We start from the raw sequence: 14,501 nt of genomic DNA, 5'->3' as shown, positions 1-14,501 counted from the left end.
CTCGGCTGGGTAATGCGGTACGGCCTGGTCTGGCCGGGTCGGGCGGCGGTGTGGTCCGGTCGCCGAAGAGCGCCAGAATTTGGGTTGCAGCGGTCTGTGAGGATCCTGGTGCCATCTCTGCCATCGACATCCGGTGCTCGTGGGCCCGAATGGCGGCCACCTCTTTCATCATCTCTGCTGGACCTCTGCCTCTAGCCTCTCTGCTCAGGCCCCAGAGCGACCTGGTTTGTTCTCTCATTTGGAGTCGACATTCTCCTGGTGAGTCTGGGAGCATTCTGCCGCAGGGTTCCCAGTCTCCCTGCTTCCAGTTTCGTTTTACACGTTGCACACTCCCAGGGGGCGGGGTCTTTGTTCGCGTGCTTTTCTCCACAGTGATGGCGCAGTTGCTTTTTCACACAAAATGGCGACAGTTGCACAAGTCACAAAAACAGTTCATAAGGCACACGTCACTCATTTTAACGAGTCCAGCCCAAACCTGTTCGTGACACAAAGAAAGCTGTCCTGCCCCAGGGCTATCGAGTACTCAGTACTGGGATGTGTCACTGGGTGGCCGTTGCCAAGTTCCGCGACCCTGGGGGTCGCTTTAAAAGGGGGTTATTTACAGGGGAATGATGAGAAAGTTTTTGTCATGATGCCATCTGTGGTTTACGGCCAGGTAGGGGGCCGCCGCTGCAGGGTTCTTCTCACCGGGGGTCGATGCTGATTGCAGCCAAGATGGAGTCACTCCCCACAGGCGGAGTGGTTGCCCTGGAAGGGTGGCCGGCTGGCTGGTAGTGGGCCGCGGGTGACGGAGCCAGGACGGCGTCGCCGGTAAATAATGGAAACAAGGCAAGAGCTCAGGTTCAGGTGTTTTACTCACTGGTTAGGAAATTGCCCGAGAGTGTCCTGGTTCACTGCTGGTAAGTCTCTGATTATCCAATGCAAGCTCCAGGCGGTTACCGGTGTCAGTGTAAATGTCCTGTTTGTCCTCGCTATTCAGCGACTGGCAGAAGGAACCTGGGCCGAGCTCCAGCTCACAAGCCCCAGGCTCCACAATGGCAAGATAAGCTGTATGTCCCACCAGCACTGGTGCTCACCTGCACCCAATCTGGTCTCAGGGGACATCCCTCCAGCAAAGCTCACTATGTGTCATGGTTAGGGTACTTTCACACCTCCGGTTTATCTTCTGCGGCACAATCCGGCACTTTGCAGGAAAATCGCAACCGGTTTTTTTGCTGCCGGTTGCGATTTTCCTGCATAGACTTTAATTAGTGCCGCATTGTGCCGCATGGCCTTGCGTTCCATCCGGTTTTTGCCGCATGCGGCAGATTTAGCCGATGCGGTGGCCGGATGGAACGTTGCCTGGCACGTTTTTTCGTGCGGCAAAAAAAACCGCATCGCGCCGCATTTGGCCGATGCGGCGCATCTCTCAATGCATGCCTATGGCGGCCGGATGCGGCGCGATGCGGCAAATACCGCATCCGGCCGCCGCATGCGGTTTTTGCCACTGCGCATGCTCAGTAGCATGACGCAAGCGGCAAAAACCGGGCGGGCCGCATGGTAAAAACTTATGCAAAGGATGCGGTGTTTTCACCGCATCCGTTGCATAGCTTGCACAGCCGGATTGAGCCGCAGGGCTCAAGCCGGATGTGTGAAAGTAGCCTTACCTCCTCTTACACCCCATGTGGCACCCGCCCCCCAGTGGTTGTCCTGGTGACCGGGAAGTCCCATACTACTGGATGGCTAACTCTCCCTGCCCATCACAGTCCACTCCCCCCTGTGGGGAAGGCACCTAACTGCATGTGAAATGTGTCTGGTGTGAGCACTAGCAAACCACCTGTCACTTACCCCAGATAGATACTCTCCTTAACTCAGTTGCAGTACCCTATAGCGACCAGAGTCGCAGGGGCACCACACTATGCGCATGCGCCAACTCCAACGCAATCTTAGTGACGAAAAAGATGAATAGTAACATTAGCATAGAGAACAGAGAAAGGGAGGAACAACATGCAGGGGGGCGGGAATCCATAGGAATACCCACCCAGATATTATCTGCTCCATTGCAGCTGCCACTCAAGAAGCTGACGATTTTTTAAAATTTACTTTCTTGGATTTGAAAGCCTAAACATCTGAGCTGACCACTAATGCTATGTAGATAATCAGCCTGATAATGCCAGTATAGCACTGGCTTTAGCTTATATACGAAAATCCTGATTATTGGTTCCCTTTAAGCACAATTATTATCCCCTTATAATAGAATGGAGAAGGCACCAAGTACATCTTCAGCGAAAAGGACTACTGTACAGAGCTAGATCCTGTTTATTATCTTATCTAATATCTTGGTTCCACTTTTGTACACTTCTATAGCCAACATGCAGAAGCTTATGCTTCACAGCTGGGCACAGAAGGTTGTGAGAGGGCAGCATATCATTATGCCAATTACATTGTTTCCTTTCATTACAGATTGCAGGAGCTTCCTGATGACTATTCTGCAGAAGATCATGTGCCCAGACTGGAGAGCGCCATCGCTACACTGCAGAACAAGGTGATGACAGTCATTGAAAAGATAATCTTTGGAGCCACTGACGTGCATAGCTGGTGACATGGTTAACAATGTAAATAATTCACGATATTGTTGGGGTGGCTAACGGGGGTCGTTGTGGTCGTCGCAGAGACTTCCTGGCCACAGTGTGACCTGACATTAACTCCTCATACCCCAGTCGCTACTCCAGTGCAACACAGAAACAAAAGTCCATTCATCTGCTGACACAGTAACTCTGACACGTGTGGGTTTCTTTTAGTCACCGGAACTTTACTTGTTAACTTCGCACATACATCATCTCGCAATATGCGGGCACCAGCTTTGACCCCGATGGTGTTCCTCATACCAGCAGTCACAATGTCCAATTTACAGGCCGACCGCTTCCTTGGCACTTGAATCTCTGAAAGAACCTCTAAGCCCTTCATCTTCTCTAAAGAAGTCACAGTACGTGGCAGGCTCAATCTCTGCTCTCAAGTTCGGTTCCCACCCTCTCTTTAGGGTCATACTAACCTTGAGGGGGTTCTTTGGGTTTTCCTTCCTGAGAGGTCTCTTGAGAGGGTTCTTTGGGTTTTCCTTCCTGAGAAATATACGCCACTCAGATCGCATAGTCTTAACCCTCTTCTGGGAACACAGTTACATTCAGTCCTTCCTTGCACAGGACCCTGCATTCCCGGTGTCCGAGTAAGACCCCGAAGGTCTGACCGAATTACTTCAAAAGAGCTTCTGGCCTATTAGGATCACTGCAGCCAAAGCTACTCTTCACTTTCTCCTCACTGGGGACTCCACTGTCCTCTTCTTATCACTTGCCTTTTTTATAAGCTCCACACCTCCCTGCCATTAACCTTTTTCCTACCCAGAGGATACCAGGGAAGCGGTCTGTACAACATTGCCATCTAGTGGCCATACAACACATAACATACTACTTTACTGTACATACACACAGTTCTTTTATCTCTTGCGGGAGTGGCAGAGCCCTAGACATTACATCATGATCGTAAACTGATGATACTTTAGATAAGTTTAAGTTGTGCTGTCTACCTAAAGACAACATTCACCACATGGAAACGGATGACAGCTTAAAACAATAGCTCTTGGTTTTGCAATAAGTGTAACAATCTGAGGTGGTGGCCACACTGATTTACAAATTAAAGCGGCCACATGGCACGGTGAAGGGCGGTCTGAAATCACAATGCTACACCTGTTACAGTGCTCAAACTCTTGATTTTGACATCTTTGACCTGGTACCACAAAGCTTGCTGTAGAATATCATGGCCTCTGATTTTGGAATTGGTGGTAGTCCCGGATCAGTTGGCATTAATAATGTGAATAGGTACAATGTGCTGTTTAGGTGTGTTAAAGGTGTTCAGAAAATAACCCAATACTAGTTGTTTTTTCCCCTTTAGATATAAATCTCATAACCCTCATCTGCAGCCATCACTGATGTAGCAGGATGGGAAAGTCATGGCTCCCATTTTTCGAATACTCTTCCCACGTGTGCTGTTATGCAGCTCTGCTCCATTCAATTCAGCTGAGTTGCCATAACAAAAACAACCTGGGTGGCACTGTTTCGAGAGGAGGACATGTTTTCGAAGTCCTTGACAGCCACTTGTGTAAAGCTCTCTATAGGATTCTGATTCTCTTCATGACCAGCTCTGGGCTAATAGTCACCCACAGTTGGGACCTCATGTACCACTCACTTATAGTGTAACCTATGTCAATGGATCGGTCATTGGAATACCCCTTTAAGTCTATCAGGTGGTATCTCAATCTTATATTTTCTGTTTTAGGTGAAGGAGCTTGAAGCTCAGGTGAAACACCTTCAAAGGGCATTGCCAGACAAAGAACCGGAGAAGCCAACTCTGCTTTGATGATGATATGCCCTAGACACAAGGACATAGAGGACTCAGAGACTATACGGAAAAGAAATAGCCATACTGATGACTGTAGTAGTACAGAACGATATTGGTGAAGACCACCAGGACTTATTCTTCTATGCATTCACACCTTCCTTTCTCCTCCAGCATCCATTGTACATCCCACATGTAGCCGATCTGTGAGGGTCAGACGCCCAACTCCCCTGCCGATCAGCTAATAGATAGGGCTGTAGTGCTCCCCTTAATGTCTACAAGACATAACTCTGTACTATTTAATGGTTGTGCCTATTAATGCAGCTTAGATCCATTCTCTTCAATAGGACACATTTTTGGTGAGATATCTTACCAGGCACAGTCGCTATGAAAAATACAGTTGTGCCTGCTAAACAATGGAGGGGACACTACCCAGTCTACACATCATCAACAGGAATCCGAATCCCTCAGATCTGATATTTATGGCCGATCCCAAAGATAAGTCTTCAATATTACAGTCATAGAAAACCCTTTTATTTACAGTTAGACTGACCTCTGATTTAGGTGTACAATACAAGTGGCCTTGCTGTACAAGAGCCTGCCTTTCTATTCTGCACAGACTTAATTCCTTCCTGCTCAGGCAGCAGGAAGCCGGAGAGGGATGTGTCAGAAATCGCTCCTGGTTTTACTATTTTTTGGACTCAGCTGCAATCTGTGGGGAACCTGACAACACCCCCAAAAGAAAAATGAAGCATTACACAGTTCTCATTAAAAATCAATCAATCTGTTGTCCATAAAATACATGGATGTGAGATTTTGTATTTGCTCCTTGCTATAGCTTCAGATGAGGGTGCCGGATAAGGGCCCCCAAAAAGTGAGGATTCCCTACAAGGTCATTTAAATATAGGACACCCTGCATCTGTGCACTAAAGGCCCCGTTACACGCAACAACATCGCTAACGAGATGTCGCTGGGGTCACGGAATTCGTGACGCACATCCAGCCTCGTTAGCGACGTCGTTGCGTGTGACACGTACGAGCAACCACTAACGATCCCAAATATTCACCAAATCGTTGATTGTTGACACGTCGTTCATTTTCAAAATATTGTTGCTCGTTTGGTGCGCAGGTTGTTGGTCGTTCCTGAGGCAGCACACATCGCTACATGTGACACCCCGGGAACGTCGAACAACATCGTTCCTGCGTCCTCCGGCAATGAGGTGGGAGTGATGTTCATGCGGCTGCTCCCCACCCCTCCACTTCTATTGGTGGCCCGCTGTGTGACGTCGCTGTGACGCCAAACGAACCGCCCCCTTAAAAAAGAAGTTGTTCGCCGGCCACATCGACGTCATTAGGAAGGTAAGTTGGTATGACGCGTACCGGCGATATTGTTCGCCACGGGCAGCGATTTGCCCGTCACGCACAAACGACGGGGGGCAGGTGCTATTGCTAGCGATGTCGCTGGGTGTAAAGAAGCCTTTAGTCTAAAGTCGGATCTAGACTTTAGCATTCCCATAGGCCACCATTCACTCAATAAAGGCCAATTGTTTGCCCTTTCTGTCTCTGTCTAGCCAGCTATACATCATGCAAGAATAACCTCGCTTTTATTTTATTTTTTTCACATAAATCAATGATTACATAGTTAGACAGGTTGAAAATAGACTTAGCTCCATCTTGTTCAATCTTCCTACAACAATTATACATTTTTGTCACTAAATCATTTATAACCGACAATGTTGTGTGTACTGAGGAAATCATAGTTATATAGCAAGGCTGTGTGCACACGTTGCGTTTTTTTCATGCATTATGCAGCGTTTTAAACTGAAGCGTGAACGCATGCGTTCTGCGTCCCCAGCAAAGTCTATGAGAATTTAGCAAATTCCATGCTCACGATGCGTTTTAAAATGCAGCATTTTGCATGCCAAATTTTTTACAAAATCGATGCGTTCTAAAAAGCAACATGTCACTTCTTTTGTGCGCTTTGGATGCTTTTTCCACTCTGTCTATGGGAGAGCAAGCATCCAGAACGCATGAATTCTGCATTCACAATACATCCAAAATGCAGCTTTTCGGCTGCGTTTTGAAACACACATGCAGTGACAAAACATTGCAGAATATTTGTCACGGCAGAACGCAATGTGCGCGCATAGCCTTACATAGTTACTTACATTGAAAAAAGACCTAGGTCCATCTAGTTCAACCTTCTTCCACCAATTCTACATTTTGTCTCTAAAGGCCGCTTTACACGCTGCGATATTGGTACGGTACCGATATCGCTAGTGTGTGTTCGCGCCACCATCGGTTGTGCGACATGGGCAAATTGCTGCCCTGTTGCACAGCATCGCCCGGACCCGTCACACTACTTACCTTCCCTGCGACGAAGCTGTGACCGGCGAACTGCCTCCTTTCTAAGGGGGCGGTCTGTGCGGCCGCTTAATAGAAGCGGAGGGGCGGAGATGAGCGGGACGTAACATCCTGCCCACCTTCTTCCTTCCGCAGTGTGGCCGGAGGTAGGTAAGGTGAGGTTCCTCGTTCCTGCGGCGTCACACGGAGCGATGTGTGCTGCCTCAGGAGCAACGAACTACTTCGTACCTGCAGCTCCAACGATATTCGAGAATGGACCCCCATGTCACCGATGAGCAATTTTGCACGTTTTTGCGACGATGCAAAATCGCTCATAGGTGTCACACGCAAAGACATTGCTAATGCGGCCGGATGTGCGTCACAAATTCCGTGACCCTAACGACTTCGCATTAGCGATGTCGTAGCGTGTAAAGCCTGCTTTAGTCACTTATAACCAACAATGTTGTGTGCACTGAGGAAATCATCCAGCCCTTTTTTTAAAAGCTGTTATAGTATCTGCCATTACTACCTCTTGTGGTAGGGCATTCCACAGTATGACTGCTCTAACTGTAAAGAACCCTTTCCTTTTTAGCTGTTGGAATCGCTTTTCTTCCACTTGCAGTGAGTGCCCCCTGGTCCTTAGTATTGTCTTTGGAAGGAATATGTCATGTGCCAGTCCTTTATATGGACCACACATGTATTTATACACATAAATGAGATCTCCTCTGAGATGTGTTTTTTCTAAGCTAAACATATATAACTTTTCCAACCTGTCATCATATGGGAGGCCTTCATGCCTTGTAGTAGTCTAGTTGTTCAACTTTGAACTGACTCTAACTTCTGAATGTCCTTTTTAAAATGTGGAGCCCAAAACTGAATCCCAAATTCCAGATGTGACCTTACAAGTGATTTATAGAGGGGTAATAATACGTTGGGATCACGGGATCTAATCTCTCTTTTTATACACCCTAAAATCTTGTTTGCTTTAGCAGCTGCTGCTTGACATTGAGTGCTGCTGCTCAGCTTATTTGTAATGAGAATACCCAAGTCCTTCTCCTGTTCTGTAGTCCCGAGTTTACTTCCATTTAATATATACGCAACTATAGGATTACTCCGTCCTAGGTTCATTACTTTACATTTATCAACATTAAATCTCATTTGCCAAGTATCTGCCCATTCTGACATCTTATCTAGATCTTTTTGTAATATTGTACTATCAAGGTCAGTTTTTAATACCCTTACATAGTTTGGTGTCATCAGGAAAGACTGACACTTTACTATCTGTCCCATCCACAAGGTCATTAATAAAGAGATTAAACAGAATCGGTCCTAGCACAGATCCCTGCGGCACCCCACTGCTGAATATAGCCCATTTAGAGAATGTACCATTTATAACTACTCTTTGTTTCCTATCTTTTAGCCAATTCCTTACCCAGTTGTATATAGTTTCCCCCAGTCCTTGCTTCTGCAGCTTTAGTATGAGGCTATTATGTGGTACAGTATCAAATGCCTTTGCAAATTCCAAATAAATCACATCAGCTGCATTACCAATATCCAGGTTTGCACTTACCCCCTCATAGAACCAATAGTTGATATAGTGTCTCGCACAAAAAGAAGGGGATTGGCACCACTAAATAATGCTTCTAATAATCTAAATATATATCCACTCCGTGCATAACATCTGTATTAATGAATACACAAGCCCAGAAAACAATGATGTTAAAATCAGCACAGGAGCGGAGACTAAATAGAACAACACACCTATTGTGAATGCAACACATTTGAATATTTATTATTTAATATAACAACACACTTAAAAACAAGTAAAATATTCCCATAGGAGGTTCTAAACTGCACAATGCCCAATTCACAAAAGCTCAAATACAAAATCAATGATTAAATAAAGAGCATTTATCCCCCAAAAGAATAATACACCATTGTCACATAGAATGTATAACAGATGCCAGCATCCTTATATACCACAAAAATGGGACAAATAACCATGGGGACAAAACCCCTAAAGGTAATAAGAAAAGCAAACCTGTAATGTGCCGCCCCCGTGCCAGCAGCCGAGCTGCCTGGATCCGGGTTCTCAGTGGCTCGAGGGTCTCCGGACCCGGGGGTCGTGCGGCCACTCAAATTAAGGGGGTTATTTACAAGTGATTTTATAGAGCTCGTTACGCCACCCGGGGTATGTGGCAATTAGGAGTACCACTGCTGCAGTTGGGAGTACCCAGAGATGATAGAATAGGGCAGCCAGATGTTGTGACCCTCCACGGGTAGGGGGAATACCCCGGGGCTCGGTGATGGTGGGGGAGTGCTGTTGGATGCAAAGGGGTCACTTGTGTACTCACTCAGCCCATTAAGCTGACACCGACAACTGGATAAACCAAAGTTCTGGACACCGCTGTCGCTGATGGGAGCTTAGTTCGGGTCCCGTCCCCAATGGTGCTGCCTGGTGATCCGTGACTTGCCTCCTGGCACGAAGTTTACTTCTCTATTGGTCCTGGCAGTATGAAACCTGCCGGGTTCCGCTCCCCACTATGGCTAAGTGTGGGAGCTTGCTCTCAGGGTTCACGCTTGGGATTTTCTGGACCGTTTTGGGCGTAAAGTCATATCCCCCTCGTTGCGCTAGTACCCCAATTTTGGAGCGGGTGGGAACGGATCTTGAAGGCTCCGTTCTCATCGGGTAAATTGTCGGGTTGCCTGAAGCTACTTCCCGACCTAGGGTCCACGTACCCCGTCGTGCCTTGGTCCCAGCCCGGTGATGGTGCAAGGCCGCCGGCTGTCCTCCTCGACAGATCCGTGCCCAATGCCACGATCCCCTGTGACCGGGGGTCCAGCTCCTCGAGGCCCAGACCACCATCTGCCACCTAGATTGCTTCCCAGGAGCCCTGCTCCTGACCTCCTCTCACTTTCACCTCTGAGACCCAACTCTCTCCTTCTGACACTCCTGATCTCCCCTCTCCAACCCCCCAGGTGGGCGACTCTATTCCACTCAAGCCGTCCACTGGTGTGTTTGGTGGGTGTGGTGCAGAGTGTAGCTAGGGTTTGATTAGCTGATGTAGGCAACACCATGTGGTTAGGGACCCAAAACCAAGAAGGAGGTGGATACTGCACGGGAGGGCAGATTGTGCAATACCCTGTGACGACCTGATAGTCCAGGGGCATCACAGTAAAGGGCAAAGGAGGCAGGAGGGAGGGAAGGTTGATAAGATGGGCAGAAAGAAAACCCCACACGGTACGCCAGATGGCTTCCTCAGGGATCTGTTAAACATTCTGTGTGATATGGAGTATTATTCTTTAAGGCAGTGATGGCTAACCTTTTGAGCTTGGTGCGTCAAACTTCATAAAAAAATTGAGTATAACTCGGTTGGTGTGTCACTTCTCAAAAAATCCATAATTTTGTGATATTTGTAGCAGTAATAACAAAAAGTTATCTGGTAATGACTGCTGGAGGGGAGGGGGAGAGGAGAGAATAACTGCTGGTGGGGAGGTAGTGATTAGATAATCATTATTTCCTCTCCCCGTTCCCTCCAGCAGTCATTATCAATTCTCCTCCTCCACCAGCGGTCATGATAATGTGCCCATCCTTGTCCCCTGTAGTAATGTGCTCATCGCTGTCTCCTGTGGTAATCTACCCATCCTTGTCCCCTTTAGTAATGTGCCCATCATTGTCCCCTGTAGGAATGTGCCCATCCTGTCCCCTGTAATAATGTGCTCATCCATGTCCCCTGTAGTAATGTGCCCAACCTTGTCCTCTGTAAAAATGTGCTCATCCTTGTCCTCTGTAGAAATGTGCCCATCTTGTCCCCATCCTGTAGTAATGTGCCCCATCCTTGTCTTCTGTAGTAATGTGCCCCATCCTTGTCACCTTTAGTAATGTGACCATCTTGTCCCCTGTATTAATGTGACCATCTTATGCCCTGTAGCAATATGTTCATGCATTTCCCATGTAATATTGTGTCCATCCTTGCCCCATCCTGTAGTAATGTGCCCATCCATGTCCTCTGTAGTAATGTGCCCATCTTGTCCTTCTCGTGTACTAACGTGCCCATGTTGTCCTCCTGTACTAATGTGCCCATCATTGTCCCAATTCTGTAGTAATGTGCCCATGTTGTCCTCCTCCTGTAGTAATGTGCCCATCCTTGTCCCCATCCTGTAGTAATGTGCTCATCCATGTCCCCTGTAATAATGTGCCTATCCTTGTCCTCTGTAGTAATGTGCCCATCCTTGTCCTCTGTAGTAATGTGCCCATCCTTGTTCCCATCCTGTAGTAATATGCTCATCCATGTTCCCTGTAGTAACATGCCTATCTTGTCTCCTATAGTAATGTGCCCATCCTTGTCCCTATCCTGGAGTAATGTGCCCATCTTGTCCCCATCTTATAGTACTGTGCCTCATCCTGTCTCCTGTAGTAATATGCCCATTCTTGTCCCTTTCTTTTAGCAATGCCCATCCTGTAGTAATGTCCCCTATTTATGCCACATTATGCCGTTTTCAGATACACCCACAAAAAAAAGATTTTCACATATCCTCCGTTCTCTGTGTCCTCTTTCCCACTTCTTGTGATCCGCAGGCCCCCTGACGATCGTGATCCTATGCTGGGGGCCGCACCATCTGCGCTTTACTTCCGATGATTCCACCACTGTGCACTGGAACTCTCTGCACAGTGATACCAATGGCAGCCGCCGGCCAATAACAGGCCAGCAGGTGACGTCATAAAATGTATTTGTTATAGTGTCTGCCATTACTACCTCTTGTGGTAGCACATTCCACGATCTGAGTGCTCTAACTGTAAAGAACCCTTTCCTATTTAGCTGCTGGAATCGCTTTTCTTCCACTCGCAGTGAATGCCCCCTGGTTCTTAGAATTGTCTTCGGAAGGAATAAATCATGTGCCAGTCCTTTGTATTGACTACACATGAATTTATACATATAAATGAGATCTCATCTAAGACGTCTTTTTTTCTAATATAAACAAATCCTACTCTTTCAACCTGTCATCATATGGGAGGCCTTCCATTCCTTGTAGTAGTCTAGTTGCCCACCTTTGAACTGACTCTAACTTCTGAATATTCTTTTTAAAATGTGAAGCCCAAAACTGGATCCCATATTCCAGATGTGACCTTACAAGTGATTTATAGAGGGGTAAATATAAGTTGGGATGCCGGGATCTAATCTCCCTTTTTATTCACCCTAAAGTCTTGCTTGCTTTTGCAGCTGCTGCTTGAAATTGAGTACTACTACTCAGCTTGCTTGTAACTGGAATACCTAAGTCCTTCTTGTGTGCAGTAATCCCACGTTTTCATCTATTTAATGTATATGCAGCAATAGGATGCATTACTCTACATTTATCAACATTAAATCTCATTTGCCAAGTATCTGCCCATTCTGACATCTTATCCAGATCGTTTTGTAATATTGTACTATCAAGGTCAGTTTTTAATATTCTACATAGTTTGGTGTCATCAGCAAAGACTGAAACGTTACTCTCAATCCCATCCACAAGGTCATTAATAAAGAGATTAAAAAGAATTGGTCCTAGCACAGAACCCTGCGGCACCCCACTGCTGACTATAGCCCATTTAGAGAATGTACCATTTATGACGACTCTTTGTTTCCTATCTTTTAGCTAATTCCTTACCCATCTGCTTAGAGTTTCCCCTAGTCCTTGCTTCTGGAGCTTCATTACAAGACTTATCTGACACAGCATCAAATGCCTTTGCAAAGTTCAGCTAAATCACATCAGCTGCATTACCATCATCCAGATTTGCTCTTACCTCTTCATAGAGACTCAACATGTTGGTTAGACATGACTTATTTTTCATGAACCCATGCTGTTTTTCAGTTATTATATTATTCTTTGTGATATATTTTTGTATGTCAAGTCTGAAAATGCCCTCAAAAACTTTGCACACCACTGATGTCAGACTGATCAGATAGTAGTTGCCTGGATCCACCCTCTTACATTTCTTAAATATCGGCACCACGTCAGCCATCCTCCAATCCTGAGGCACCAACCCTGCTACAAGAGAGTCTAAAGGCCGCTTTACACACTGCGATATCGGTATCGATATCGGTAGTGTGGGTACCCGCCCCATCTGTTGTGCGACACGGGCAAATCGCTGCCCGTGGCACACAACATCGCCCAGACCTGTCACACATACTTACCTGCCCGGCGACGTCACTGTGACCGGCGAACCACCTCCTTTCTAAGGGATCAGTTCGTTCAGCGTCACAGCTGCGTCACTGAACCTCCGCCCAACAGAGGCAGAGGGGCGGAGATGAGCGGGACGTAACATCCCGCCCACCTCCTTCCTTCCGCATAGTGGCCGGGAGGTAGGTAAGGAGAGGTTCCTCGTTCCTGCGGTGTCACACGGAGCGATGTGTGCTGCCGCAGGAACGAGGAACAACTTCGTTACTGCTGCAGTAACGATTTTTGAGAATGGACCCCCATGTCATCGATGAGCGATTTTGCAACGATGCAAAATCGCTCATAGGTGTCACACGCAACGGCATCGCTAATGCGGCCGGATGTGCGTCACAAATTCCGTGACCCCAACGACTTCGCATTAGCGATATCGTAGTGTTTAAAGCCCCCTTTAGAAGATAAGATACAGCCGTCTGTCAATTACTGAGCTCAATTCCCTCAATATGCATTGCTGAATGCCATTTGGCCCAGGGGATTTGTCAATGTTTAATTTACTAAAGGCTGCTTTACACACAACGATATCGCTAGCGATCTCATTAGCGATGTGACACGCCCAGATCGTTGTTACGATTTGCCGAGATCGCTCATAGGTCATTTTGTAGCGGTCACACGTACACATCTCACAAACGATGCTACATCGTTCAGCGATATATTGTTTGACCAAGGTGGTCGTGTTGATGTTGTTCGTCGGCAGGGTGTCAAACGTAGCAATATGTCTGCTGCGATCCAAACGACAAACAATATTTTGAAACTGAATGATGTATCAACGATCAACGATTTTCACCCTATTTGCGATCGTTCAGAGTCGCACGTAGGTGTCACACGCAACAACGTCGCTAACGATGACATAAGTGCATCACGAAAACCGTGACCCCGACGACATATCGTCAGATAAATCGTAGTGTGTAAAGCGGCCTTTAGACGCAGGAATACTTCTTGTGTTAAATTAGTTAGGTCAGGTGATGAACTTTGATTTTTGACATGTTGAATGACCCCTGGAACAGTCAGTTCCTTGGTGAACACAGAGGAAAAGTGCCTGTCTAACATTTCAGCCTTTTCTTTGTCCTCTATAATTATCCTTTTATTATCTTTTAAGGGGCACATGAAAATCAGAAACTTTATAATTATTTTAAAGAAAGTTGCTTCTTTCTCCTCGTAAGCGGGCTTTACACACTGCGATATCGCCTTAATTTTGTCGTTGGGGTCACGGTGTTGGTGACGCACTTCCGCAATCGTTAGCGATATAGCTTTGTGTAACAGCGTTCAGCGATGTAAAATCGTCGCAAAAGCGTGATTTATCGCTAATCGGCTACACGGGTCCTAATTCCCAAAAATCGTTACTTCAGCAGTAACGAGGTTGTTCCTCGTTCCTGCGGCATCACACATCGCTGCGTGTGACGCCGCAGGAGCGAGGAACGTCTCCCTACCTGCCTCCCGGCCGCTATGCGGAAGGAAGGAGGTGGGCGGGATGTTACGTCCCGCTCATCTCCGCCCCTCCGCTGCGATTGGGCGGCGGTTCAATGACGTCGCTGTGACGCCGCACGGACCGCCCCCTTAGAAAGGAGGCAGTTCGCCGGT

The 14,501-nt window shown here is 47.0% G+C and overlaps 1 protein-coding gene across 1 annotated transcript in view; it reads left to right on the top strand.

The window, feature by feature from the left end:
* Positions 1-14,246, top strand: part of LOC142311755 (peroxidasin homolog) — a 101,057-nt gene extending 86,811 nt beyond the window's left edge. Inside the window, exons 19-20 of the mRNA XM_075350449.1 lie at positions 2,443-2,524; positions 4,309-14,246. Coding sequence (XP_075206564.1) covers positions 2,443-2,524; positions 4,309-4,389 — 163 coding nt within the window. The 3' untranslated portion in view covers positions 4,390-14,246. The remainder of the gene's footprint in view (positions 1-2,442; positions 2,525-4,308) is intronic.
* The last annotated feature ends 255 nt before the right edge of the window (positions 14,247-14,501 follow it).

The sequence above is a fragment of the Anomaloglossus baeobatrachus genome, chromosome 5 (genome assembly GCF_048569485.1).
Source record: "Anomaloglossus baeobatrachus isolate aAnoBae1 chromosome 5, aAnoBae1.hap1, whole genome shotgun sequence".
Taxonomy (NCBI): domain Eukaryota; kingdom Metazoa; phylum Chordata; class Amphibia; order Anura; family Aromobatidae; genus Anomaloglossus; species Anomaloglossus baeobatrachus.
This window is presented reverse-complemented; position numbering and strand designations above follow the sequence as displayed.